Source organism: Hevea brasiliensis, chromosome 17 (assembly GCF_030052815.1).
Source record: "Hevea brasiliensis isolate MT/VB/25A 57/8 chromosome 17, ASM3005281v1, whole genome shotgun sequence".
Taxonomy (NCBI): domain Eukaryota; kingdom Viridiplantae; phylum Streptophyta; class Magnoliopsida; order Malpighiales; family Euphorbiaceae; genus Hevea; species Hevea brasiliensis.
In genome coordinates, this window is record NC_079509.1 from 57,927,775 (window position 1) to 57,953,357 (window position 25,583).

Below are 25,583 nucleotides of genomic sequence, written 5' to 3' on the forward strand. Positions count from 1 at the left end.
AAGGAGGAGAGAAAGGAAATGTCAAGATCTCAATCAAGTTAGGTGCATTAAGGATAAAGAAGGAAAAGTGTTGGTGAAAGATGAGGACATTAAAGAAAGATGGAGAAATTATTTTAATGATCTCTTTAATAATAGTCAAAATGGTAATAGCGTGAATATAGATTATAGAACAATAGAAAAGCATGTGAATTATACTAGAAGGATTAGATCTTTAGAAGTAAAGGAAACACTTAAGAGAATGAAAGTGGGTAAAGCCTGTGGACCCGATGAAATACCAATTGAAGTGTGGAAGTATTTGGGAGATATGGGAGTGGCATGGTTAACTAAATTATTTAATAAGATTCTAAACTCAAAGAAAATGCCTGATGAATGGAGGAAGAGTATTTTCGTACCTATTTTTAAAAATAAGGGAGACATACAAAGTTGCTTAAACTATAGGGGAATTAAACTCATGAGCCATACTATGAAGTTGTGGGAGAGAGTTGTGGAGCATCGACTACGTCATGATACTTCTATTTCTCTCAATTAATTTGGTTTCATGCTCGGTCGTTCAACTATGGAAGCGATCTTTTTCATTAGAAGCTTGATGTAGAAATATAGAGATGTGAAGAAAGATCTACATATGGTTTTTATTGATTTGGATAAGGCTTACGATAGTGTTCCAAGAGAGGTCTTATGGAATGTGTTAGAACAAAAGAGGGTATCTATTAGGTACATACAAGTATTGAAAGATATGTATGAAGGAGCAACTACTATTGTGCGTACAGTGGGAGGGGACACAAGTGATTTTCCTATCTCAATTGGATTACACCAAGGATCAACCATAAGCCCTTACCTTTTTACATTAGTTTTAGATGAACTGACGAAACATATACAAGAGAGTATTCCTTGGTGCATGATGTTTGCGGATGATATTGTTCTGATAGATGAGACACGAGAAGGAGTCAATAGAAAGCTAGAACTTTGGAGAAGTACTCTAGAGTCAAAGGGTTTTAAGTTAAGTAGAACGAAGACAGAATACATGCATTGCAAGTTCAGTGAAGGCCAAACTGGTGACAGGGAAGGAGTTAGTTTGAATGAAGTGATACTGCCCCAAAGTAATCACTTTAAATATCTAGGCTCAGTCCTTCAAGTAGATGGGGGATGTGAGGAGGATGTTATTCATAGGATTAAAGCCGGATGGTTGAAGTGGAGACGTGCCACGGGAGTTTTATGTGATCGTAAGATTCCCAATAAATTGAAAGGAAAATTTTACCGTACAGCCATACGACCGGCTATGTTATATGGTAGTGAGTGTTGGGCACTGAAAGAGTCGTATGCATCTAAGATAAGAGTTGCAGAAATGAGATTGTTAAGGTGGATGAGTGGCTATACTAGACTAGATAAAGTCCGTAATGAGAGTATTAGAGAAAAGGTAGGAGTGGTGCCAATTGAAGATAAGTTGAGAGAAGAGAGATTGAGGTGGTTTGGTCATGTGAAGCGTAGACATACCTATACGGTCGGCTATACGGGGGCTCCAGTTAGACAAGTAGAGCACATTAGGTTAGAAGATAGAAAGAAAAAAAGGGGTAGACCTAAATTGACTTGGAGGAGAGTAGTACAACATGACCTAGAAGCATTACACATTTCTGAGGATTTAACCCAAAATCGTTCAGAGTGAAGAAAGCGAATCCATATAGCCGACCCCAAATTTTTGGGATAAAGGCTTAGTTGAGTTGAGTTGAGTTGAGTTGTATGCATATATATATAAAAATTTACGATTTATAATCTGATATGCGCAGAGAATCTCTAAATTTTTACTTCTCTATTCATCACCTTCGATTTTGTTTTCAAGGTAAAAATTCTCGTTCTTTGTTTAATAATGGGTGAATCTGATTTTATTTTCTTTCCTTGATCTGTTACAACTACTCTAGAAATTCATTTTTTTTCTTTGATCATTGGTATTGAATTGGGTTGATCATGATTACTGTTGGACAATAGCTGATTTTTATTAAAAAAAAAGAAGAAAATATATAAAAGGTTTCCTCTTTACCGATATTTGAAATATATATATATATATATATATATATATATATATATATATATATATACACACACACAAGAGTTGGCTCTGCGTCCCGTTCATCCACCGAAATCAACTCCACATCCCTGTCGTCCCACCATATATATATATATATATATATATATATATACACAAAAGAGTTGGCTCTGCGTCCCGTTCATCCATCGAAACCAACTCCACGTCCCATATATATATTTCGGTGGATGAATGGGACGCTTGAGCCAACTCTTTTGTCTGTGTGTGTGTGTGTGTGTGTATATATATATATATATACATCAACCGAAACCAACTACACCATACACCGAAAAATATATATATATATATATATATATATATATATATATATATATACATCCACCGAAACCAACTCACCAACTCCACATCCCTGTTGTTCCACCATCCACCGAAATATATATATATATATATATATATATATATATATATATATATATATATATATATATATATATGCAGGGACGCAGAGCCAACTCTTTTATATGTGTGTGTGTGTGTATATATATATATATATATATATATATATATACATCCAAAAATATATATATATATATATATATATTGTTCCACCATCCACGAGCCAACTCTTTTGTCTGTGTGTGTGTGTGTGTATATATATATATATATATATATATATATATACATCCACCGAAACCAACTCACCAACTCCACGTCCCTGTTGTTCCACCATCCACCGAAATATATATATATATCCACGTCCCTGTTGTTCCACCATCCACCGAAATATATACTCACCAACTCCACGTCCCTGTTGTTCCACCATCCACCGAAATATATATATATATCCACGTCCCTGTTGTTCCACCATCCACCGAAATATATATATATGGATGGTGGAACAACAGGGACGTGGATATATATATATATTTCGGTGGATGGTGGAACAACAGGGACGTGGAGTTGGTGAGTTGGTTTCGGTGGATGTATATATATATATATATATATATTTCGGTGGATGGTGGAACAACAGGGACGTGGAGTTGGTTAGTTGGTTTCGGTGGATGTATATATATATATATATATATATATATTAAAGTTATTTCGTTTTATTATTATTTGATATTTTTCTTTTATATTTTGGGTGTGTATATATATATTTCGGTGGATGGTGGAACAACAGGGACGTGGAGTTGGTTTCGGTGGATGTATATATATATATATATATATATATATATATATATATATATATATATATATATTAAAGTTATTTCGTTTTATTATTATTTGATATTTTTCTTTTATATTTTGGGTGTGTAGAAGATTCGAATATTCAATCTATCAGTTGAAATTATCTCTCTTCCATTGAAAATAATCATTGTCATGGAGGTTCCAGGTGAGTGGTAATTATAGTACATGACACCGTTTTAGTACCTTTTAAAATTCCTTAGCATTAAAATTGTTATTAAATGAAATTTTAAATCAGTATTTTAATAATTATTTTACATGTGAGGTTCTAGAGTTTTATTTTATTATTGAATTTTATTCCGATTTTGATTAAATAATTGATTTTGTCATTTATCTCTGCATTAGAGCCATTAGGATCCTGGGAACAGGCCTTTAATGTCTTTATATTGATTGATATCTGAATATAAAATTTATCGATTTGTTACACTGAATTTATTTGAGAGTGATTTGATCTTATTGACTCTCTAAAATTATTGAAATAAACTGTTAGAATTGCACTATCAGTTATTATTTGCTATCTGAAATTTTTCGTGGATTTTGATTGATTTGTACAATTTAATTTTCTGTTTGAAATTGGTACCAGTGCCCAGTATCTGTATCTGCTATCTGGCCCCGCCGTGTGGACTATTACAATATTAGATTGCATTGTTGAGTCATGCATCATTACACTTTATGATTTGCATTAGTATCATATGCATTGATATCTGTGAAAGAGGAGAAAGGTATTTAATATCTGGTAGCGCAATTACCATCTGGCCTTTGATGATGTGGGGTATCATCATCCTGGTGTATTGTACCATAAAATTTTATTGAATGAATTTCTTTTATATATATATGTTTTATAAAATTATTTTTATTAATGATTTGATAGCATGAGCATGATTTTATTAAATAGAAAATTTATTGTAAAATTAATCAAGCGTCTGCCTGTTCCTGCTCCGTTGTGTGCTATAATTATTATTCACTGAGCATTAGCTCAAATCATGTTTTCTCTGTCTGTTATCTGTTTCAGATCAGTAGAATTCTGCAACTGATCCAAATATTCAGTCCATTTTCTGAAGAGGGACAATCTTTGATTTGTTCTCATAGTATGCCCGAATTTATATTTCCTTGGCTAATAATTAGTTTAATTTACTAAACAGTTTAAGTTTTTATTTGAAATCTGTAGAGACTCCGCAGTTTACTTATGGGATATTTATGATGTTTATTTAGTATTTTGTTTATTTGGATTTTGTCTAATTTTTTGGGATTAGTAAGCGACAATATATTTATTCGAGATACTCTGATAAGGCTTGCATGATTTAAGAATATTTAAATTATGCGCCGGTCGCGGCTCAGAATTTTGGGTCGTGACAAAGTTGGTATCAAAGCTCGGTTGAGCTCTAGTAAACTTGCGGAGCATAGGATCCTTAATGTCTTTTCAGTTTATCATTACTTTAGATGTCTGCGTCCTTCGTACTTTTTTTCCTATCTTAATTTGGCTCACATTTTCAGATTTAGTGCTTGTTTATTAAAATGAATAGGTGCCTGGGTCTGTTAGACGTAAGAGGAGAACTAGGGCCAAGGGTCTTAATGGTGCAAACCTTGATCCAAACTATTAATCAGACATCTGAGCAGACGCCTATGGCTAAGACTGGGGTACAACCATTCCAATTAGCTACTGCAACTCAAGCACCTAGAGCTGGTCAGGTTACTGTGGCAGATCTGGTAGCGGGATCGCATGCAGTGAATCATGCTGTTAATACTATAACTGAGTGCCTTACAACTCAACCACAGCAACCAGTGGTTGGCCCTATTTCAGCACCAGCTCAGGATAGGGCTTGATTCCTTGACTCTACAGACTTTCTCAAGCTAAAACCAAAGGAGTTCACTGGAGAGGATGCATTAGCTGATCCCTTAGATTTTCTAGATGACATGGAGAGGTGTTATGACACTATGGGTTGCAGTAGTGCTAGGATGGTGATGTTGGCAGGAAATCAGCTTAAGGGAGTTGCTCGTGAGTGGTATCTCTCTAAGAAGAATGGGCGACTCGAAGGTTCTATCCTCTGTCCTGAGTTTCACTCTCTATTCTCAGAGCGATTTCTCCCTCCTAGTGTTCAAGAGGCTAAAGCTTTGGAGTTTGAAACCTTGAAGCAAGGCAACATGACAGTTACAGAGTATGAGATGAAGTTTACTAAATTATCCCGTTTTGGTAAACACTTGATTCCAAATGAGGAAAAGAAGGCTTGCAGGTTTGAAAGGGGCTTACGAGACAGGCTAATTGATCGTGTAGCTCTTTTACGAATACGTAAATATGAGGAGGTGGTTGATCGGACTAGACAGATGGAGATGTATGATGATGAACGTTGGGCTCATGAGCAACACAAGAGGTTTAAGAAAGATAGTCAAGGTAATCAGTTTAACAGAGGACAGAGTCATCAGAGTTCTTATCAGGGTAATAAGCAGGGTTCTCAGTCTACAGTTGGCAATAGGGCACATCAATCTGGAGTTGGTTAGGGACATAAGCAGAAGACTCATGCAGGGAATGCTCAGTATAGTCAGATTAGCACTGGGCCTATTTCCACTCCTTGTCAGCATTGTGGTAAGCTGCATAAGGGCACTTGTCATTGGGTCACTGAAGCATGCTTTGGTTGTGGAAAGCGGGGACACCGTAGACAAGACTGTCCTACTAGTGGGACAACTTAGGTTGCTGGTCAGGCTAGCACATTATGCTCCCTCTCAGGTTCAGCTAGTTTCACAGTACAGTGGTAGAAGTCAGGGTTTTGGTGGTCGTGGTCAGGGTGGTAGAGGTTCTGGTGGTAGAGGATTTGCTCAAACTCAGGGACAGACATCTGGTGGTAGAGATCAAGCTAGGGTTTTTGCTTTGACTTAGCAGGATGCTCAGGCATCTAATGTAGTAGTGACAGGTATACTTTCTATTTGTTAATTTGATGCTAGAGTACTATTTGATATCGGTTCCACTCATTCCTTTATTTCTCCATACTTTTCCATGAGATTTAGTACACCACCTACTTTGTTAGAGTATCCTTTATCTGTATCAACACCTATGGAGAATGCAATAGACACTAATATGGTGTATAGGGGATGTACAGTTCACATTGGAGATAGGGAATTAGCTGCAGATCTTGTTTTTTTGGATATGTTTGAGTTTGATGTGATTTTAGGCATGGATTAGTTAGCCACTTATCACGTTTCATTGGATTATCATAATACAGTTGTACTCTTTAAAATTCTTAGGGAGACAGAATTTCAATTTCAGAGAGATCGCAGCATAGCCTCTAGTAGTGAGTACTAGCCGATTATTGCGAAAGAGGTGTAAGGGGTATCTAGCTTATGTTAGAGACATTCAGGTAAAAGGTGCAGGTTTGGAGAATGTTGCAGTGGTTAAGCAGTTTCCTGACGTGTTTTCATAAGATTTATCAGGTTTACTCCCAGAGTGAAAGGTAGAGTTTGGTATAGACTTAGTTCTTGGAACTGAGCCCATATCTATGCCACCTTATCGTATGGCACCCACAGAACTTAAGGAGTTGAAGGAGCAGCTACAGGACCTATTAGATAAGGGGTTTATTCGCCCTAGTGTTTCTCCATGGGGTGCTCCTGTGTTATTTGTGTAGAAGAATGATGGATTTTTGAGAATGTGCATTGATTATAGGCAGTTGAATAAGGTGACTGTGCGTAATAAGTATCATCTTCCATGCATAGATGGCCTGTTTGACCAACTTCAAGGTGCAAAGTATTTTATCAAGATTGATCTTCGATCTGGGTATCATCAATTGAGGGTCAAGAAAGAAGACATACTCAAGACGGCCTTTAGGACTAGGTATAGACACTATGAATTTCTTGTAATGTCTTTTGGTCTTACCAATGCTCCAGCTGCTTTTATGGATCTCATGAATAGAGTTTTCAAGCCTTTCTTAGATCAATTTGTTATAGTGTTCATCGATGATATTTTAGTGTACTCAAAGAGTAAAGAGGAGCATGGGCAGCATTTAAGAATTGTCCTTCAGACCTTACAGGAACACAAGCTATATGCCAAGTTCTCAAAATGTGAGTTCTAGTTAGATAGTGTGACTTTCCTAGGCCATACAGTATCTAAGGATGGGGTGTGTGTTGATAAGAAGAAAGTTGAGGCAGTGCTTCATTGGCCTAGACCCACAACTGTGTCAGAGATTCGTAGTTTCTTGGGTTTAGCAGGGTATTATAAACGGTTTGTTCAAGACTTGTGAAATCTCGTATTGCAGCACCTTTAACTAAGTTGATTCAGAATAATGTGAAATTTCAGTGGTCTGAGGCTTGTGAAAAAAGTTTTCAGGAGCTTAAGACTCGTTTAAATACAGCACCAGTGTTAGCCCTTCTGTCTGGATCAGGGGGTTATGCAGTGTATTGTGATGATTCTAGGATTGGTTTAGGATATGTTTTGATGCAGCATGGACGGGTTGTTGCATATGCTTCTCGTCAGTTGAAAAGGCACGAGCAGAATTATCCAACTCATGATTTGGAAATGGTTACAATAATTTTTGCTTTTAAAATCTGGAGGCACTATCTGTATGGTGAGACTTGTGAAATCTTCACTGACCACAAAAGTCTCAAATACATCTTTGACCAACGTGATTTTAATCTTAGGCAAAGGAGATAGGTAAAATTGTTGAAAGGTTCGGATTTACATTTAAACATTTTTGAGAGGTTGGTAAGATGATCTTAAGGTGATAAGACGACTTCTTTAGAGGTGTAAACAGGCCTGGGTTGTAAGTCCCGTCTTTGTAGCCGAGAGGGCGTGTTTAGGGCAGTGATTCCTTTGGCAATTACCTCACTTAACTCAAAAGATCAACCTATAAACATTCTTTAAGCATGAATACAATTTTCTGTAGGACAGTTTCTTCTTCAAACTCTTCTACTTCGTCCTCTGAGTAGAGAAAGATAGTTAATAGTCAAAAATAATAATCGAAAATTTTGAAAAATGTATAGATAATTGGAAAATTCCAAAAGTACAAAAGGATCAGATTTATCATACTACAAAACTCAATTTTTTCAAAACTGATTTCACAATCAAAACTGAAGAAAGAGATCTTCAGATTACAAAACCCTTTGAGACGATTTCTCTTCTGTTTTAAAAATCCTTACAAAAACACAGTGAAAAACAATACAAATACATTCATATAGGTTTAGTCCAAGTTGGAATTAAACCACTTACAAAAGAAGGATTGAACACCTCAATCCTAGCAGTTCTCAGAGATACTAGGTTCATAAACTTCCAGGACTCCTTGCTTAGTTTAGTCGAGCATAGTTTGTGCAGTGGACCAATATCTTTTGATTGCTATCCAAATTTTACTGTTTCGTTAAACGACAGTAATATTAAAAAATCCCTTGTTTTACAAATCAAAACTCACAATTACAAAATGCTTGAAGGATCTATTCCTCTCGCACTGATTTACAAAATCCATTACAAAGCTATGGTTTCTGCTTTTGCTACAAAACATAAGTTTCAGAGTAAAAGAGGAGAAACTTTGCTTTTACAAACTGATCTTACAAAATCCAACACTGTAATCCCTAGATCTATCCAATGGAAGGACATAACCCTGCCAGAAGAATGGGTTTTAGAAGGTGCAGTAGAACCAGAATCTTCAAAAATAGTTGAGCCAAACGTTCAACTGAAGCAAATAACCCAGTATGACGATGGAAGAGTCAGCCTTAGGTTTTCAGATGATTCCTCAACATCTAGTATTGTAGACATAGGAAGAGTGTCTTGTATACCTTCTGTCATTAGTTTGTCTGTTACAAAACCAATTGGAATACAAAATATTCAGCCTAGGTATTCTACCTCAGACTTACCTAGCTCTTCTAGGTTTTCTACTTCAGAAATACCTAGATCCACTTTACAAAACGTAGATTACTCTATGAATGTTCCACATCCAGTTTATACAAATTTACAAAAAGAGTCTGTTCCGGTTGAAACCCGAACAGAGTCAGAACCTACTTTTCCTACCTTTTCAGCCATTACAGAAAATGTAAACCATGAACTTAATGTGCTTGAAAAAGAATTTGAAGTGGACAAACAATATTTGCATGATTATTTTTATTCTCCTAAAAATCATAAAAAGCAAATGTGATTTTCAAAAATTTCAATGATCAAAGGAAAGAAATTCAAAAGGAATATCATGACTTTATATACCAACACAAAGTTCATATTCTTTTTTTTGATTGGTTTGAGATGTATGCTAAACAGCATAACATTTCATATTCATTTTCCAAAATTCCAAAAAATTTCAAAAAATCAGATCCATTTTCAAAACCTTCCCGAATTTCAAAACCTAAACAACAGGAGTTAGAAGATAATCAATCAGAGTTCATTGCGGCTCTAAAAGCTCTTCTAAAGAAAACAGAGGAAAAGCTGTCTGTTAACCCTATCACTGTTAAAAATAAAGTTCTTGAATGGAAAATTTCATATGGTAGAAAAATACAGTCTGAACATCCTCCTCTTAGGAAAGTAAAAATTCTCCACTTAGAACATACAGTAGAAGCAACCCCTTACAAAATTCCAAATGAAAATGATTCTGTGAATATAAAAAACATTGTTCTACAGAATAATTTTACAAATGCCCATTTGCATACCATAGGTAAGCAATTACAAAAAATGAAACAAAACCAACAAGCTACAGTTTCCCAAATTGAAACTAAGCCGGATACAAAACTGAAAAACTCAATCTTCAAACCATTCCAAGTTTTCAAAAACAGTCAAAAAGATTTACAAAACAACAACAATTCTGAATTTATCCAAGCTTTGAGAGACATGAAGACTAGGCTACAAGCTTCAACTTCTACTCCAGTAGCACCTGAAACACCTCAAACCTCCCAAAGAAGTGTCAATATGATTGAGGAAGATTCAGATGACCAAAGCCAAGAAAACCAGCTTATGCAAGCTGAAGAAATTCAGTCTTCAAACCTCTACAAATCAATAGACTTTATTGGCCGCGGGTAGCAACACCCCTCCCAATAATAGCTCCAGACCTAGGCATAGAAAATAAATCTGAAATTCTGACCCAGTCTAAATTCAATGCCTCTACTGTCTGTGAATGGAACATAGATAGTATGTCTGAATACAACATCTTGAATTTGCTCTAGCAAATGACCATGGCAGCAAATGCTTACAAAACCCAAACTAGAACCCCAGACAGAGCTATTGCTGAACTCCTCATTGCAGGATTCTCAGGACAACTCAAAGGATGGTGGGATTATCATCTCACGAACCTACAAAAATCTGAGATTCTAGAATCCATACAAACTTAAGAAGATAGCGTGCCAATTCTTGATGAGTTAGGCCAATCAATCCCAGATGCAGTAGCCACCTTGATTATAACAATTTTCTTACATTTCATAGGTGACCCATCTCATCTTAAGGATAAGAATGCCGAACTCCTTTCAAACCTTAGATGCAAAAAATTAAGTAATTTTCAGTATTACAAAAACACCTTTCTTACTAGAGTAATGCTTAGAGAAGATTCTAATAAGCCCTTTTGGAAAGAAAAATTCCTTACTGGACTTCTGACCCTTCTAGAAGAAAAAGTTAGGAACAAAATCAAGGAAGCATTTGGAAATCAAATCCCGTATGATAAATTAATCTATGGTGAACTAGTCAGTCTCACTCAAAAAGAAGGTTTAAAGATTTGTCAGGATTTGAAATTACAAAAATATCTGAAATGGGAAATGAGAAAAACTCGCCAAGAGTTAGGATCTTTCTACAAACAATTTGAAATAGGAATCAAGAATCCTACTCCAGATTGTGGAGGAAGTTGTAGCAGAAAACTTTACCAAAAATCATCTCAAAAATACAAAAACTCTCCAAAATCAGAAAAAGATTCCTATTACAAAAAACCTTCAAAAAATACTAGTAAAACTAGTCCTCAATCCAAAACAAGATTCAAAGATTTAACTTGCTACAAATATGGAAAGAAAGGCCACACTACAAATTTTTGCAAGTTAAACAGAAAACTTCATGAGTTACAATTAGAAGAAGTTATTAATAAAATAACTATTCTTTTAGTTGAAACCAAAGGTGAGTCCAGTTCTTCTGAACTCACGGAAAATGAAGAAGGATTACAAATTGATGAATTGATCACAAGTTCATCATCCAGTTCGAGTTCTGATACAGAAACTGAACTGTTTACAAAACCAAAATTAAAAATCAATGTTTTTTCTAAAGACCAGAAGTTACTCTTAGAAATCCTTACACAGGTTGAAGATTCTCAACTACAAAAGGAATTTTTAGAAAAACTTTTAAAAACCTTTGAAGAACAACCAATACAAAAACCTTTTATTCTGCCCTCTATTGCAAAAAACACATGACCTTACGGCCATATTGGGTAGAAAGAAGACTTCAAAACAATCAACTGTTTCAGTCCAAAGCCTCTAGGAAGAAATAAAAGCTGTTAAGGTTGAGCTTAATGAGCTTAAAGAAAAAAGGCATAGGACTCAGAAACAATTCAAAAATTACTTTCAAAACAAATCAATGAAGAACTCGAAGAAGAAGATGAAAAAAATATTTTAGAAATTCAAAATCTTGAAAAACCTACAAAAGATTTTCTCTTCATTCTTAATGAGATTTCTTCCAGAAAATATTTGATTAGAATTTCGATAGTTTTTTCAAAAGATTTCAAAATCGTATATTGCCTTATTTGATACAGGTACAGATTTTTTAAATTGTATTAAAGAAGGCATTGTTCCAGAAAAATTCCAAAAAAAATACTACTGAAAAACTTTCAGCTGCAAATAATTCCAAAATTAAGATTAATTACAAAACAGAGGCTTCAATAGCTAATTCAAATCTTCTTCTAAAAACTTCATTTGTTTTAATAAAAGATATCAGTCATAATGTCATTTTAAGGACGCCATTCATCAATTTGATTACTCCCTATAGAGTCAACTATGATAGTATTTCTTTTAAAACAAAGAATCAAAATCTTGTTTTTCCTTTTGTTGAAAAACCCAAAACAAAGAATTTGAATATCATAAAGGTTTATTCCATTTTTGATAATCAAATAAATGTTTTGAAACAGGAAACAAGACAGCATTTACAAAAAGAAATTTCTTTAAACGAGCTTGTTTTCAAAAATCAATTTTTTGATTACTGCTTATTACAAACCAACCCTTGTGAGTTTTTGCAGATGGCAGAATCATCCAACAATGATGATTTAGTCCACTTTAGACCGATAGTCCTCTCCAAAACTCCTGCTCAAAAATTCAGAATTAATGTAGCCAGAACTACATATGTTCCCACGGAAAGGCACCAATGTTTATTAAACAATCTTTGAACTTTAATACAAAAGAAACGGTTGGGAGTAACAGCTCTCAATGCACTTTTTATTGAGTTTGAGGAAGCTAATAAATATGTGGCTGACCTCCTTAGCAGAATTCAATATCATGAGGATCATATCATGGTAGCTCAATCATTCATCGAGTTTTTACAAAACCAAATTTTATACAAAACCATTACATCCAGAATTAGTCCATCAGATCCATCCACTTCTAACCAAAATCATCACCTTGAATTACAAAAACAGGAATTCGAAGGCCTAGGATCCCCACTGGATTCTAGTGTAAAAATTCAAAAGCGAAGGACTGAAGGCCTAAGATCCCACTGGATTTTAGTGTAAAATTACCATTGGCCCCACTGGTCAATGTGAAAAATTATCACTACAGTGAAGTCCTTTTTGCTTCACTTGGTGCCAATAGGTCCTTAGAACATTTCCAAACCCGTTGTCTTTCGAAGAAATTCAGGCAACAAGTTTCCAACGGTCTTATTCAAGAGATCCGCGAGCAGATATTACAAAACATCATCCAGTCCAAAACCAAAGAACAGCTGAATGTCCTCCAAAAATGTCTCAATTTTACAAAAAGCAATTAACAAGGTCACAATGGATGGTCATGGGAGTACCATTCAAAACCCCGTTTTCATTACACTTAGGAACATTCTAACTGATATACTCTATGCTATCCAGATTGTGAACACAGCCTAGATTTTAGCATCCCCCACTTTAAAACAACTCAGATGTTTAGAACTCGATATCTAGATGCCAAAGAACTATTCAAATGGGGTATGTTAGCTGGATTCCGAGTCACAAGATCTGATTGTAAAATGACAAGGTTTTTGGAAAATAGAATCATTCAATAAGTCAGAAGACTATTATTACGCCAAAAACCGACTAGTCAACATACAAATCATTTCAACACCTCTAGAAGTATTAGCAAATGGAGAGCTGCAACAAGCGATCCATTACTTCTACCTGGATACAAAACTTCCTCCTCTCTATCATCTTCCAGATTGGCCATACAATCACGAGGATCACTTCGTCCAACTCAACAAATGGCGAGCAAAGACAGTCATCGATAAATGGCAAAAATACAGATATCCAGAGTATACGCTAGTCCATACGAGTACATATTCTCGGATATATGTCAACTATGAACATTTGCCAAGTCCAAAACCCTTTCATATTGAAACACAGTACGAAAATTACATGGTTCAATATGAAAGTTATTACGACTTACCTTCTGTCTCCTTAGATGATGAAACGAGTGACGATGAGGAAACATGGCGCAACTTACAAAACATGATGGAAGGTTGACACGAGTGGTCCCACCTCCACTCCATTGAAAAAAAAAAAAAAAAGAGAAAAGACCGGCAAAAGAAATTTATGGCAGCAAAATTATCCATTTTGCTTTTCATTCTCTTTATTTTCCATTCTGCTTTTAATTTTACTCTTGTAATTTTGCACTTTTACTTTTCTTTCTTACAAAAAATCTGACAATGTACTGTTCACCTGTCACTATTCACTTTTACTGTTCACATGTGAAGACAACAGGAAGAAGCTTTCAAAAGCTATCGAGCCTCGTTCACCCGGGAAGAATCATTTAAATCTTGTTCACGCGTGAAAAAGTAAGTGTGAATCTTTATTCAAGATTCCAAAATTACAAAGCGCCTTGGCCACTTCTATATAAGGAAACACCTATCCAAGGCAAAAGAGGGAGCTTCTTAAACCCAAGCCTCTTCAATACAAGCTTCTCCCTTTTCAAACTTCTTAAGCCGAGAAAATCCAAAGTAGGTCCTGAAGGAGTTTCACCCCGAGGTGAAGAAAGGAGCAAGAAGGTCGATTCACTTCCCATCCTGCCCTACCTCTACCTCACCTACAAACCTACAAACACTATAACTTCCTTGTAGTAGATCTTAGGAAGCTTATGTGCTGAGCAACCTTTATAAGTCCTACCCGGAATTACATCTTCACCTCGGGGTGAAACTCCTTTCTTCACGGAATATATTCATAACGGAATACATATATATATTTAATAGGCGGCAGAGCCAGTCCGTTATGAATATATATACGTATATTTATGCAAGATAGGTGGTTGAACCGACCATATGCATGCAAAATAAATTTAAAATTTTTGTAAAAGAAATTGAAGAAAACTTACTTCAAAATCTTATAAATTTTGTAAGATTTGTACAAAGGTTTTGCAGATGTAATTCCGAGTAGGACTTACAAAGGTTACTCAGCACATGAGCTTCCTAAGATCTACTACAAGGGAGTTACAGTGTTTGTAGGTTTGTAGGTGAGCTAGAGGTGGGTAGGATAGAAAGTGAATCGACCTTCTTGCTCTTTTCTTCACCTCGGGGTGAAACTTCTTCAGGACCTACTTCGGATTCTCTCGGCTTAAGAAGCTTGAAAGGAAGAAGCTTGAAAAGAGAGAAGCTTGTATTGAAGAGTCTTGGGTTTAAGAAGCTCCCTTTTGCCTTGGATAGGTGTCTTCTTATATAGAAGTGACCAGGGGCAGTTTTATAATTTTTTGGAATCTTGAACAGTATCTGCCACTTACTTTTTTCACGTGTGAACAATACTTGAACAGTGTCTAAACAGTTCTTCCTGTCGGGTGAATAGTGCTTGAACAATGTTTGAACAGTTCTGCCTGTTGTCTTCACATGTGTACAGTAAAAGTGCATAGTGACAGGTGAACAGTACCCTGTCAGATTTTTTATAAAAAAGAAAAGTAAAAGTGCAAAATTACAAGAGTAAAATTAAAAACAGAATGAAAAATAAAGAGAATGAAAAGCAAAATGGATAATTTTGCAGCCATAAATTTCTTTTCCTGGTTTTTTTTTTTTTTTTTTATGGAGTGGAGCTGGGACCATTCGTGTCAGCCTTCCATCATGTTTTGTAGGTTGTGCCATATCTCCTCATAGTCACTCGTTTCATCATCTGATTAAACAGAAGGTAAGTCGTAATAACTTCCATATTGAACCATGTAATTTTCGTACTGTGTTTCAATATGAAAGGGTTTTGGACTTGGCAAATATTCATAGTGGACATATATCCGAGAATATGTACCCGTATGGACTAGCACATATTCTAGATATCGGTATTTTTGCTAGTTATCGACGACTGTCTTTGCTCGCCATTTGTTGAGTTGGACGAAGTGATCCTCATGATTGCATGGCCAATCTCGAAGATGATAGAGAGGAGGAAGTTTTGCATCCAGGTAGAAGTAATGGATCGCTTGTTGCAGCTCTCCATTTGCTAATACTTCTGGAGGTGTTGAAATGATTTGTATGTTGACTGGTTTTTGGCATAATAATAGTCTTCTGACTTCTTGAAGAACTCTATTTCCCAAAAACCTTGTCATTTCACAATCAGATTTTGTGACGCAGACTCCAGCTAACATATCCCATTTGAATAGTTCTCTGGCATCTAGATATCGAGTTCCAGACATCTGAGTTGTTTTGAAGCGGGGGATGCTGAAATATAGGCTGTGTTCACAATTTAGATAGCACAGAGGATATCGGTTAGGATGTTCCTGAGTGCAATGAAAACGGGATTTTGAATGGTACTCCCATTCCCATTACCATCCATTGTGACCTTACTGATTGCTTTTTGTAAAATTGAGACATTTTTGGAGGACATCTAGCTGTTCTTTGATTCTGGACTGGATGATATTTTGTAATATCTGCTCGCGGATCTCTTGAGAAAGATCGTTGAGAACTTGTTGCCTGAATTTCTTCGAAAGACAACGGGTTTGGAAATGTTCTAAGGACCTATTGGCACCAAGTGAAGTAAAAAGGACTTCACTGTGGTGATAATTTTTCACATTGACCAGTGGGACCAATGGTAATTTTACACTAGAATCCCTTTTAGGCCTTCGAATTCCTGTTTTTGTAATTCAAGGTGATGATTTTGGTTAGAAGTGGATGGATCTGATGGACTAATTCTGGATGTAAAGGTTTTGTATAAAATTTGATTTTGTAAAAACTCGATAAATGATTGAGCTACCATGATATGATCCTTATGATATTGAATTCTGCTAAGGAGGTCAGCCACATATTTATTAGCTTCCTCAAACTCAATACAAAAATGATGATGGAGTTCTTCGTTATGGCACTAGACTTTGTGTCCCCAATATTGATGAGTTGAGAAGAGAAATCATGGACGAGGCACACCATTCTGCTTACACAGTACACCCAGGTTCAACTAAGATGTATCGTGATTTAAGGGAGCATTATTGGTGGGGTGGCATGAAGAGGGATGTTGCAGACTTTGTTGCTAAATGTTTGACTTGTCAACAGGTTAAGGCAGAACATCAGAGTGGAAGTGGGAGCACATTGCTATGGACTTTGTTGTGGGTTTACCTAGTACACGAGGTGGTTACAATGCAATCTGAGTGATAGTGGACAGATTGATAAAATCTACTCATTTCCTTCCTGTGAAGACTACATATGACTTTGCTAAACTTGCACAGTTGTATATAAACAAGATTGTTAGTCTTCATGGTGTTTCAATTTCCATTGTCTCTGATCGTGGTACTCAGTTTACTTCTCGATTTTGAAAGAAATTCCAAGAAGCTTTAGGAACATGAGTAGAATTTAGTACTGCTTTTCACCCTCAGACAGATGGACAGTCAGAAAGGACCATACAGACGTTAAAGGACATGCTTCGTGCATGTGTTATGGATTTTGATGGCTGTTGAGATCATCATTTGGCTTTAGTGGAGTTTGCTTATAATAATAATTATCAGGCAAGTATAGAGATGGCTCCATACGAGGCATTATATGGTCAAAGGTGTAGGTCACCCATTTGTTGGGATGAAGTTGGAGAAAGAAGGCTTACTAGACCAGAGTTGATACAGTTAACTTCAGAGAAGGTTCGACTAATTCATGATAGAATTTTGACTGCTCAAAGTCGACAGAGAAGTTATGCTGACCCTAAGCGTAAAGATGTAGAGTTTATGGTTAGTGATCATGTATTTCTGAGAGTTTCACCTATGAAATAAATCATGAGGTTTGGGAAGAAAGGGAAGCTTAGCCCTCATTTTTTTGGTCCATTTGAAATTTTGGAGAGAATAGGAGCAGTTGCTTACCGTTTAGCCCTTCCACCTGGTTTTGCACATGTACATCCAGTTTTTCATATTTCTATACTTAGGAAGTATGTACCAGATCCATCTCATGTTTTGCAACCTCAGACCATACAATTTAAGGATGATATGTCATATGAAGAGCAACCAGTAAAGATTTTAGATCGACAAATTAGAAAACTCCGGTCTAAAGACATGGCTTTGGTCAAAGTCTTGTGGCATAATCACTCAAGTAGTGAGGTCACATGGGAGACAGAATCTGAAGTGCTAGCCAAATATTCTCACTTATTTGATTCTTCAGGTTAGAATTTTATCTGTTTAAATTCGGGAATCGAATTTCTTTTAAGGGAGGAAGTATGTGGAAACCTAATATTTTATCTATTTATTTATTTATTTTAATTAGCTAATAATAATTTAATATAATTATCTAATATATATATATATATATATATATATATCACCTCATTTTATACCAAATACTCTCGACATGTATTTTCATCATCTTTTATTTATTGTTATATATGTATGTGTGTGTGTGTGTGTGTGTGTGTGTGTGTGTATACGATTTATAATCTGATTTGCTCAGAGAATCCCTGAATACCTAAATTTTTACTTCTCTATTCATCATCTTCAATTCTGTTTTCAAGGTAAAAATTCTCGTTCTTTGTTCAATAATGGGTGAATCTGATTTTATTTTCTTTCCTTGATCTGTTACAACTACTCTAGAAATTCATTTTTTTTCTTTGATCATTGGTATTGAATTGGGTTGATTATGATTACTGTTGGACAATAGCTGATTTTTATTAATATATACACACACACACACACAAACACACACACGCACACAAAAGAGTTGGCTTTGCGTCCCGTTCATCCACCGAAACCAACTCCATGTCCCTGTCGTTCCACCATCCACCGAAATATATATATATTTCAGTGGATGGTAGGACGACAAGGACGCATGGTGGGACGGTATATATATATATATATATATATATATATATATATATATATATATATATATATATATATACTAAAGTTATTTTGTTTTATTATTATTTGATATTTTTCTTTTATATTTTGGGTGTGTAGGAGATTCGAATATTCAATCTGTCAGTTGAAATTATCTCTCTTCCATTGAAAATAACCAATGTCTTGGAGGTTCCAAGTGAGTGGTAATTATAGTACATGGTACCGTTTTAGTCCCTTTTAAAATTCCTTAGCATTAAAATTGTTATTAAATGAATTTTAAATCAGTATTTTAACAATTATTTTACATGTGAGGTTCTAAAGTTTTATTTTATTATTGAATTTTATTCAGATTTTGATTAAATAATTGATTTTATCAATTATCTAAGTATTAGAGCCATTAGGATCCCGAGAATAAGCCTTTAATGTCTTTATATTGATTGATATCTGAATATAAAATTTATCGATGTGTTACACTGAATTTTTTTTAGAGTGATTTGATCTTATTGACTCTCTGAAATTATTGAAATAAACTGTTAGAATTGTACTATCAGTTATTATTTGCTATCTGAAATTTTTTGTAGATTTTGATTGATTTGTACAATTTAATTTTCTGTTTGAAATTGGTACTTGTGCCCAGTATCTGTATCTGCTATCTAGCCCCGCCGTGTGGACTATCACGGTATTAAGTTGCATTGTTGAGACATTGATATCTGTGAAGGAGGAGAAAGGTATCTAATATCTGGTAGCGCGCTTACCATCTGGCCTTTGGTGATGTTGGGTATCATCACCCTGGTGTACTGTACCATAAAATTTTATTGAATGAATTTCTTATATATATATGTTTTATGAAATTATTTTTATTAATGATTAGATAGCATGATCATGATTTTATTGAATAGAAAATTTATTGTGAAATTAATCAAGCGTCTGCCTGTTCCTGTTCCGTTGTGTGCTATAATTATCATTCACTGAGCATTAGCTCAAATCACGTTTTCTCTGTCTGTTATCTGTTTCAGACCAGTAGAATTCTGCAGCTGATCCAAATATTCAGTCCATTTTCTGAAGAGGAACAATCTTTGATTTGTTCTCATGGTATGCCCGAATTCATGTTTCCTCAAGCTAATAATTAGTTTAGTTTATTGAACAGTTTAAGTTTTTATTTGAAATCTGTAGAGACTCCGCAGTTTACTTATGGGATATTTATGATGTTTATTCAGTATTTTGTTTATTTGGATTTTGTCTAATTTTTTTGGATTAGTAAATGACTATATTTATTTAAGATACTCTGATAAGGCTTGCATGATTTAAAAATACTTAAATTATGCGCCAGTCACGGCTCAAAATTTTGGGTTGTGACAGATTATGATTATTATTGAGAATTAATAGGAATTATTGAGAATTGGTTTCTCTTTTTTAATTTTGAGACTTTGTTTCTCATTGTTCTAGAGAATTTTTCTCTTTGCTTAGTAATTTTTTTTTCCTTTGATCTATCTGTTTTACGTCAATTCATAGTATGCATGCTCTGAAGTATAAAATGATGCAAGCAAAGGGAAGGCAAATAGGTGAAGCAAAGCATCAGAAAGATAAAAGAGGAGGAAGAGAATATGAAAACATTCAGAAATGCACAAGAGATTCTTGTAAAGTATTAAAAAAGTCCAGATTGCCTTCAAACTGATAGGATGATACACCGCTTTGAAAATCTAAGATACTGGTAACTGAGCTGCTGGCTCCATTTGAGAAACATAGGCAATAAAGGAGAGAGGAAAGAATCGAAAGGGTATGTGTGTGTGTCTTTGGGGAGGTATGAAGAGGATAAAAGAGAGGCAGTTCCTTTTTGAAAGAAACTAAAAAGATGGCCCGGTAAACTAGTGTCAACATCTTTTGTGCTTGTGCTCTGGGTTGACCATAATCTCAACTACAGAGTTATGATTTAGCCCTCGAAAACAATCTGAAAGCACAAATAAAATGGATCTCTTGTCATCTATGGTATTATGTTGTAAGAAGACATGGTTACTCATGTAGCCAGCAAACATATTTTATCATGAGAAGATACACCCCTGTTCTATCTATACTAGTAAATAGTAATTATATTGGTCAGCAAGCGCCATACGAATAAATGCCAATAAATACACATACATACTTTTACATTTGGGAGATTACTAACATTCATTAACACATATATACTCTCTTCATGACAATGCATCAGTAATATCCCATTTACATGTATTTGTCTTATTCTGAAAGAAGCATTGCATCAACATGTGATGCAAAAGATTCAATATTTTAAGTGACCACTGCATAACTGATTCCATGAAAAGTCTGATTCATCATCTTCAATTTTTAAAATGTTCACAATTTTGTGTGTGTGTGTGTGCGTGCGTGTGTGTGTTCACAATTTTGTGTGTGTGTGTGTGTGCGGGCGCATGTGAAAACAAATTTCATCTCATCTCCATAAATGTGGAATTCCAGGACAGGATCAAATAACTCTCTAAATTTGTTTATTTATCTCCAAAAATCTGGAATTTCAATACTAGATGAAATAACTGTAGAATTCTTCTCTAGCATGATGTGCAGTCTGCTAAGGAGTTTTACACTCTGTTTATGTGATGACTGACGAAAACTATTTGTGCATGTGCTTTACAATTGGCAACAATCAGAAACCAAGGGGAGCTTCACAAGGGAAAATTGCATTAAAAAAAAGGTCTTTTCATTTTTCTGCTTGAAAGATTATTAGTCTTCAAACAAGTAATATTACCGAGAGTTTTGATGTGAAGAAAATGGATGGAAGATGAGGTAAGCCAGATAAAAAAAACTTATCCTCATCCTAAACTAAACCTAAACGTGAATACATTAGCATGAACCTAGATTGCAAGACCCCAGATTGATACATTCCTAGAGGTAACTACAGAATTGTAGAATGCAGACCATTTCAACTTAGATGTAGTATCAGAGCAACCTAGACTCTGGAGAGGCCGGTTAATCTTGATCGAAGATCAGGTAGCCTGATAGACACTAGAGTCTAGACGCATACCAGAAGATGTGAATGTAAATACAGCATCACACTGGTCAGGCAATGCGATCCCAAAACCACTGATTTCTAACCCCATGCTTCATGTGGTGCATTATCAAAAGGTAATAAGTGAAAGACATGGCAAACTAAACTTCCAAAAGAAACAAGTGTTGTAACAGACCTGCTAGATAGCCTGCATTTAAATGGCGGTCCTTCATAGAAATTCACCAGAAAATCCCCCCCACAAGTCACTATACGAAATGGTCTTGTTGGCTTAAATGCACAGCTAAGAACTCGCCTCGAATGGCCATCAAATTCGCCTACATTAGTGCCTGAATCCCACCTATTCAAGAAGAAGAAAGCGGAAAATAAATAAACAACAATGCCATAGTTAAACTAGTAGCTACAGAATCTCAGTTTCCACTTACATGAAAGCACGCAGTAGCGACTTGCCCTTGCCATCTCCACAAGCAACAATCCTCAATGCATCAGGAGACCACTGAAGATCATCGATCCGTCCAGACAAAACCTTAAATTCCTTCTTCAAGACGTGATCATTATAAGCCCCCCAGATCCTGACAGTACCAGTCGCCGTTAGGGGAGTAGCGAGCGACAGTAGCCTGATAAGCACGGTCGCCATATACGGAGACGTCGAGAGGGTTATCGAGGTTGAGGATAAGAACTGATCGGTTGTTGGTGAAGAGGATGGAATTGGATTTGGGATTGCCGCAGATTAAGATTCCTCGGCCGCGCTCGGTGGTGGGAACACAGGCATGGGTTTCAGATGGGTGTAGCATTTGTAGAGATTTGATTTGAAAGAGAAAGAAGAAATTGAAAAATGAGAAAGATTTTCAGTTTTTATAATTGCAGAAGGTGACCAGCTCAAGTTGAGCCTGTCACTGGTGAAAAGTTTCAAAGCCGTTGAATTAAGAAATTTGAAACACACATATCAGCCCCTCAATTTTCTTTGTTTTGTTTATTTAGCCCCAAAAATTTTATTGAATTTCACATTAAGCATTGTTTCATGTTTGAAGTTTTTTAAATAAATTTTATAGCCCGTTTTTTATTTTCATCTTATATTTTACTTTTATCTCTTATTTTTAATTTATTATTAAATAATTTTTAAATTTTAATTTTATTTCATAAAAATTCTTTTAACTTGAAATAATAAGTTTTAAAATTAAAAAATTTTTCTATATTATAATGTAACATTTATAAATATAATTTCAACACCTTTGGGTAAAGGATAAATTTTTCATCTTTTTATGAAATAAATTGTTATGATAATTTTAATATTTTTATATTAAATTTAAATAGTGACTGAAATAATCGGTGTATTTTGAAAATCAAAGAAAAAAAGGTAAAACCTATTATAGCATGTCATAGGAGTTTTTATAAAAAATAAAATTCAAAAATTTTTTAATAATAAATTAAAATTAAAGGTAAAAGTGAAAAATAAATTTGGACCAACTATAAAAATTACCTATGTTTTTTAGTTGAAAGTTTAAAAACCCCACCACCCTTTTTTTTTAAGGCTTTTAATGGTTTATTTGAGGTTTTTGGTAAATATAATTGTTAGATTAATTTTTTAAAGTCAATCGTTAACATTCAAAATTATAATTATATTGTTAAAATTTAAGATTTTTAATGGTTAATTTTTTATTATTTTAACTATTAATTATTAATCACTAATATTATAATAATGGTAACATGTCAAATATTTTCATGTAAATAAATTTTGATTGAATTTTATTGGGATAGATTTAGATAATATGTAATTTAATTCAAGGCAAATTTAATTTATGGAATAATATTGATATTGAATTCAGTTTTTATAAGTGTCATTTGAATATATTTATACAATTAATTAAATATAAACTTTATTATATTTAAATAAATAAAATTTTAAAATATATTTTATATGATTATAAAATTTTTAATTATATATTATTTAAAAAAAGAGTTTTTTTATAAATTACTAATTAAAATATTATTAAATTAAATATTTATATTTAATTATATATTTATTATACACATTTTAATTAATTTTATATAAATTTCAATAACTATCATTAAATTCAACAGTAAAACTAATGGATTTTAGTTACATAATATTGGAATATTTTTAAGATTGTAAATTTATGAATTTAAATATTAATTAAAATTTAATAAAAATAAATTTAATTATTTAAATTGATTAAATTAAAGATGAAAACTGATACATGATATGAACTCTAAAATTCTGTTTGGCATTGAGTTTCAAAGTTTAAAATTATTTTTTAAAATAAAAATATTAGATGTTATTGAAAAAAATAATTAAAAAAAACTATTTTGTTATTTTAATGTTCTTATGACTAAACTAATCAAATTTAATTTTTAATTTTTTTAATATTTTTTAATTAATATATTTAAAAAAATCGAACCGAACTGAATAGTTATTTATATATTCAAATCGAACCAAATCGATTTTTGAATTGATATATTTTTATGAGAAATTTATGAATTATATTTAATTATATATATATATATTAATTGTTTAATTTCATTTATTAATGGTTATTAGGTTCAAACCGAAGTCAAAATTAGACAAAATAACTTAAAAATCAAGTTTAAATTAAAAAATAATAAAAAATCAAAATCGATCGGTTTAAACCAAACCGAACCGAAATATAACGATTCGATTCGATTCGATTTTTCACCCATTTCGATTAGATTCGATTTCTCAAATTTAAAATTCAAATTTTATAATTTAATTCGATTCGATTCGATTCGGTTCGGTTCGAACCGAATGCTCACCCCCAATTTAGCCTATTAAGGTAAAGAGTTAATAATTTAGATTACATAGCTATTAGCACAAAAAAGCTCTATGAGGTGCGAGGATCGAATCCTAGTGTCTCTCTCTAAATGTTGTTTTCTTTTTTTTTTTTTTTTATTACATTAGAATAGATTGATTTGATTTATTGAAATGCCCATTTTAAATTTGGCTGAATTTTTAATTTATTAATTATATAATTAGTTCACAGTAATTTAATCCAATTCTTTGAAATTCAGGATTTAACATTTAAATCATACATGACACTTATTCTATTCCCCATTAATCCAATTCAACCGACCGAAAATCCCCTTTACATATGTTAGAGGATAAAATAGCTAGTCGCTTCAAAGCTACATAAAAAATTGAGACATCTCTTTAGTGCAATTTCACAATTATATATGCCTACTCCATTGTACATATATTATATCTAATCATCACTATCCCAATATTTATGGCTTTGATACTAAAAATCTTCTTCTTTTGAGTATATATATATATATATATATATATATATATATATATATACTCAAAGCCATAACCCTTTGAAATTTTTTATTCTCTCAGTTTTGTTAAAAACTAACTCAATCATTAGAGATTCTTCAATAGATAATCTACCATCCTCACAGCTGGTGTTACATGTCAATTAAATCCTCAAATTAATTATTCTTGTATTTCTGACCCGCATCAAAAACCATCAATTAATTTAGTTCTGTCTTATTTGTTTTTATTAATTTTTTTATTCTCTTATTTTTATTCTAATAATCAATAATATATATATATATATAAATTTAAAATATAATTAATATGCTTTTTAATTTATTAAATCAGTCAAATCAATAAAATCTTAATAAGTAATTAATCAAGTTTATATAAAAAGACTTTACGACTCTAAAGTTTTGTTCAATAATATTAGCCATTCTAGTAGCTGATAATTATTTTAATAGTTGTCTAGTTATCTAGCTGTTTATATAATGATTTAAAATAATAGTATTTGATAAAAATAATTATACTGTTAAATGTAAAAATAGTGATATTATCTTATTGATCAAAGTCAAAATACTCTCTTAATTTTTAAAAGATAGATTAACTTTTTATAAATTATTTTCTCATTC

General features: G+C 33.6%; 2 protein-coding genes across 4 annotated transcripts in view; both read right to left on the minus strand.

The window, feature by feature from the left end:
* The window catches only part of LOC110636773 (actin-interacting protein 1-2-like), a 36,703-nt gene extending 14,804 nt beyond the window's left edge, over window positions 1-21,899 (minus strand). For 2 of the 3 annotated variants that reach the window (XM_058138924.1, XM_058138925.1), the window contains exons 1-2: window positions 21,838-21,899; window positions 20,335-20,594 (exon numbers count right to left, since the gene is read on the minus strand). The gene's annotated coding sequence lies outside the window, so the exon portion shown is untranslated. The remainder of the gene's footprint in view (window positions 1-20,334; window positions 20,595-21,837) is intronic. The other variant, XM_058138923.1, reaches the window with a different exon arrangement.
* Window positions 21,640-22,296, minus strand: LOC131175322 (actin-interacting protein 1-2-like). The gene is made up of 3 exons (XM_058139056.1): window positions 22,085-22,296; window positions 21,838-21,999; window positions 21,640-21,754 (listed from the first exon to the last, which is right to left on the minus strand). The coding sequence occupies exons 1-3, from the start codon at window positions 22,294-22,296 to the stop codon at window positions 21,640-21,642; spliced, it is 489 nt and encodes a 162-aa protein (XP_057995039.1).
* Between the last annotated feature and the right edge of the window lie 3,287 nt (window positions 22,297-25,583).

Excerpts from the sequence above, each read along its gene's own strand:
- LOC131175322 (XM_058139056.1), bottom strand. The coding sequence starts at position 22,296 with ATGGCGACCGTGCTTATCAGGCTACTGTCGCTCGCTACTCCCCTAACG. Across the intron at positions 22,000-22,084 it reads TCGCTACTGCGTGCTTTCAT|GTGGGATTCAGGCACTAATG; the intron begins GTAAGTGGAAAC and ends CTTCTTGAATAG. Across the intron at positions 21,755-21,837 it reads AAATGCAGGCTATCTAGCAG|CATGGGGTTAGAAATCAGTG; the intron begins GTCTGTTACAAC and ends CACCACATGAAG.